Source organism: Nicotiana tomentosiformis, chromosome 2 (assembly GCF_000390325.3).
Source record: "Nicotiana tomentosiformis chromosome 2, ASM39032v3, whole genome shotgun sequence".
Classification (NCBI taxonomy): Eukaryota; Viridiplantae; Streptophyta; class Magnoliopsida; order Solanales; family Solanaceae; genus Nicotiana; species Nicotiana tomentosiformis.
In genome coordinates this window covers 159188313-159191087 of record NC_090813.1, presented here as the reverse complement: position 1 = coordinate 159191087, position 2775 = coordinate 159188313, and the positions used below count along the sequence as shown (strand labels likewise).

General features: G+C 37.4%; 1 protein-coding gene across 1 annotated transcript; it reads left to right on the top strand.

Annotated features, from left to right (window-relative positions):
* Positions 1-252: 252 nt before the first annotated feature.
* On the top strand, positions 253-2350 carry LOC104105852 (protein KTI12 homolog). The gene is made up of 2 exons (XM_009614260.4): positions 253-484; positions 1193-2350. Exon 2 carries the CDS (start codon positions 1193-1195, stop codon positions 2099-2101), a length of 909 nt encoding a protein of 302 aa, XP_009612555.1. The 5' UTR covers positions 253-484; the 3' UTR covers positions 2102-2350.
* The last annotated feature ends 425 nt before the right edge of the window (positions 2351-2775 follow it).

The following is a 2775-nucleotide window of genomic DNA, read 5'->3' as shown; positions in this document are numbered from 1 at the left end:
AGGTAATATGGCACTTTTCTTGGGCTAATATTATCTATTTTATTTGAGACCAAAGTCTCTAATTATGAATTATAATTACTTCCAAATATATTCACTGATAAAAAATATTATTTTTAATAGTTACTTTGTTCATGAACTCAATTAAATTTAAAGAGATAATAGTTACTTTATTTATGAACTCAATCAAATTTACAAAGAGATATGTTTGACTTTGTGACACGGGGCTACCTAACTTGTTTATAAATAAATACAAAAAAGTAAAAGAACCTTGCCTGAGCTCCCATCGACACTGAAACTGTGGAGTTCGGGTCGGGTTTTCCTAAATCTATACCCGTTAGAAGGGCGAAGGCCTACCAAAGACATTGTTGGAACATCGGCAAGCAACACCATAAACCCTAGTTCTATCTCTCTCCCATTCTCTACTTTCTCTTCATAACCAACTTTTCTTCTCCACTGTCACAAGCTTTTGGACAACACCCATAAGGTAAATATTCTGATTTTCCTTTTCCTTTTTTTTTAATGATTTATAGTGGTTCGATGGATCAGTTATTCGCGATTAAAGCTTAGTCCAATGATGTTAGAGTTCTAGAGAGCCTAATTTATTTGCTATTTGGAATGAATTGTGTCCGAGTTGTGCGGTATAGATATTGAGAATTCATACAGCCAACTCCAACTTATTTGAGATTAAGGCAAACTTGATAATTATTGTAGAGGTTTGATGGGCGAGAAGACTTCCATCTTTATTGTTATGAGTTTTAGATTATCTGTAGCAGGATCGGAAACTCGGTCCATAATTCCACTCTTCTCCACTTAAATACCAAAGCTTTTGTCTGCAGCAGTGTTCGACCCTGTGAAGCTTACCCATACATTAGAAGCTGCGCTCTTATCACTAGACTATATAGCATTGTGTTCCTGACTATTAATTTTAATACTAAGCTCATTAAATCATTTGCTGATCCATTCATACATGTCTTTCCTATGCTTATAATCTTTATGGCATACTTTCTGTATAAATATTCACATTCTCATTATTTTGAGTTGATGTCAATTATCCCAAGACACGTTCTTTCCCGAAATTTTGTTATCATTTCTCTGCCTTAATGTTGCAATTTGCAAATAAAAGTTTCCAGTGTTGTTTTATGGTGAAGCTGCTTTGGTAAGTTAAATATCTTGCTCTTTTTTGTTGGCGTAGATGGCATTGGTTGTTATTTGTGGTCAACCATGTAGCGGGAAATCAACAGCTGCAGCTTGTTTAGCTGAAGCGCTTAAAGAAACAGAATCAAAGCTGTCAGTGAGAACTATTGATGAGACTTCGTTTCATCTTAGTCGCAACCAAAGTTATGTGAACATGACCGAGGAAAAGAACTTAAGAGGCGTATTAAGGTCTGACGTTGATAGATCTTTGTCAAAGGACAGTATAGTTATAGTGGATTCTCTGAATAGCATCAAGGGATATAGATATGAATTGTGGTGTTTGGCTAGAGCAGCGGGGATTAGATATTGTGTCCTCCATTGTGATGTTGATGAGGAATCTTGTAGAATATGGAACGGAGAACGTCATGAGAGAGGAGAACCATCTTATGATGATAATATATTTGAGGATCTTGTAAGAAGATTTGAAAGACCAGATAGCAAAAATAGATGGGATTCTCCATTATTTGAGTTATGGCCAGCTAAAGATGGAATTGATAAATTGTCTACAGCTATAGTTGATGCTGTTAGCTATCTAACAAAAAAAGTGGACTCTAAGACAAGGGATGTTAAAATTCTACAGCCAACCATTGCAACACAAAGTGCACGTGGTTCTGAGGCAAATTCTTTATATGAGATGGACAGGGCGACGCAAGAAGTTACAAATGCTATTGTGGAAGCTCAGTCCCATGCTCTTGGGGGTCCTCTCAATGGTGTATCTCTTGGTCCAGGATTACCTACTGTAGATATCTCAAGATCTGTTAGCTTGCCAGAGCTGCGTAGGCTACGAAGAACTTTCATCAAGCTTGCTGGACAGACAAGCTTGAGCGGGCCACCCCCTCCTTCAGATGCTGATAGTGCAAAAAGGATGTTTGTTGATTACTTAAACAGAGAACTAGGAAGTGGTTGAAGAATTACGGTTCATATGAATGCAGATGGGTGCCTTAACATTGACAGGAGATAGTAGTGAGAGACATACTGTATTCCTGCAAATGATGGTGTGAGGACTTCACTTCATGGAGCTTTACTGCTTTACCATAGTTGTATATGTTCACCTTCTACCGAAAATAACTGTGAGGTTTGGTCATTCATTCAGAATTGCTGCATTTGTTTTCCAAGTTAGATTGTTTCATTTTGTTAAAATAGCCTTTCACCTCTACATTTTTGGTCTTGGGTGACCCTTTTTTCTTGGGTCTAAAATGCCATTCCTGTAGACTATTTGGTTGCTTATGGTTTGATTAAGGGTGTTTAACGGGTGGGCCGGGCCGGGCTGGGTTGGGAAAAAAGGTGACCGGCCGGTTTCCAATCCGGGCCGGTTATGGGTTATTCAATACCGGGCTTAACGGGTCCGGATTCATTCGGGTAAAAAATGAACCGGAAGGGTTACGGGTCCAAGGGGCCGGGCCGGGCCGGGCCGGTTAGTGTTTTTTTTATTTTTTTTTTGTATTTTGTATAACTATCGTAATTTATATTAATATAAAATAAAAATATAAAACAAAAAAACAATCTTATAAAAAGAGTGTTTGAATAAAAGGATGCAAAGGCTTTAAAATCTTTATAGTTGAAATTTTGAATATTTTATTA

Coding starts and splice junctions, on each gene's coding strand:
- LOC104105852 (XM_009614260.4), top strand. CDS start 1,193: ATGGCATTGGTTGTTATTTGTGGTCAACCATGTAGCGGGAAATCAACA.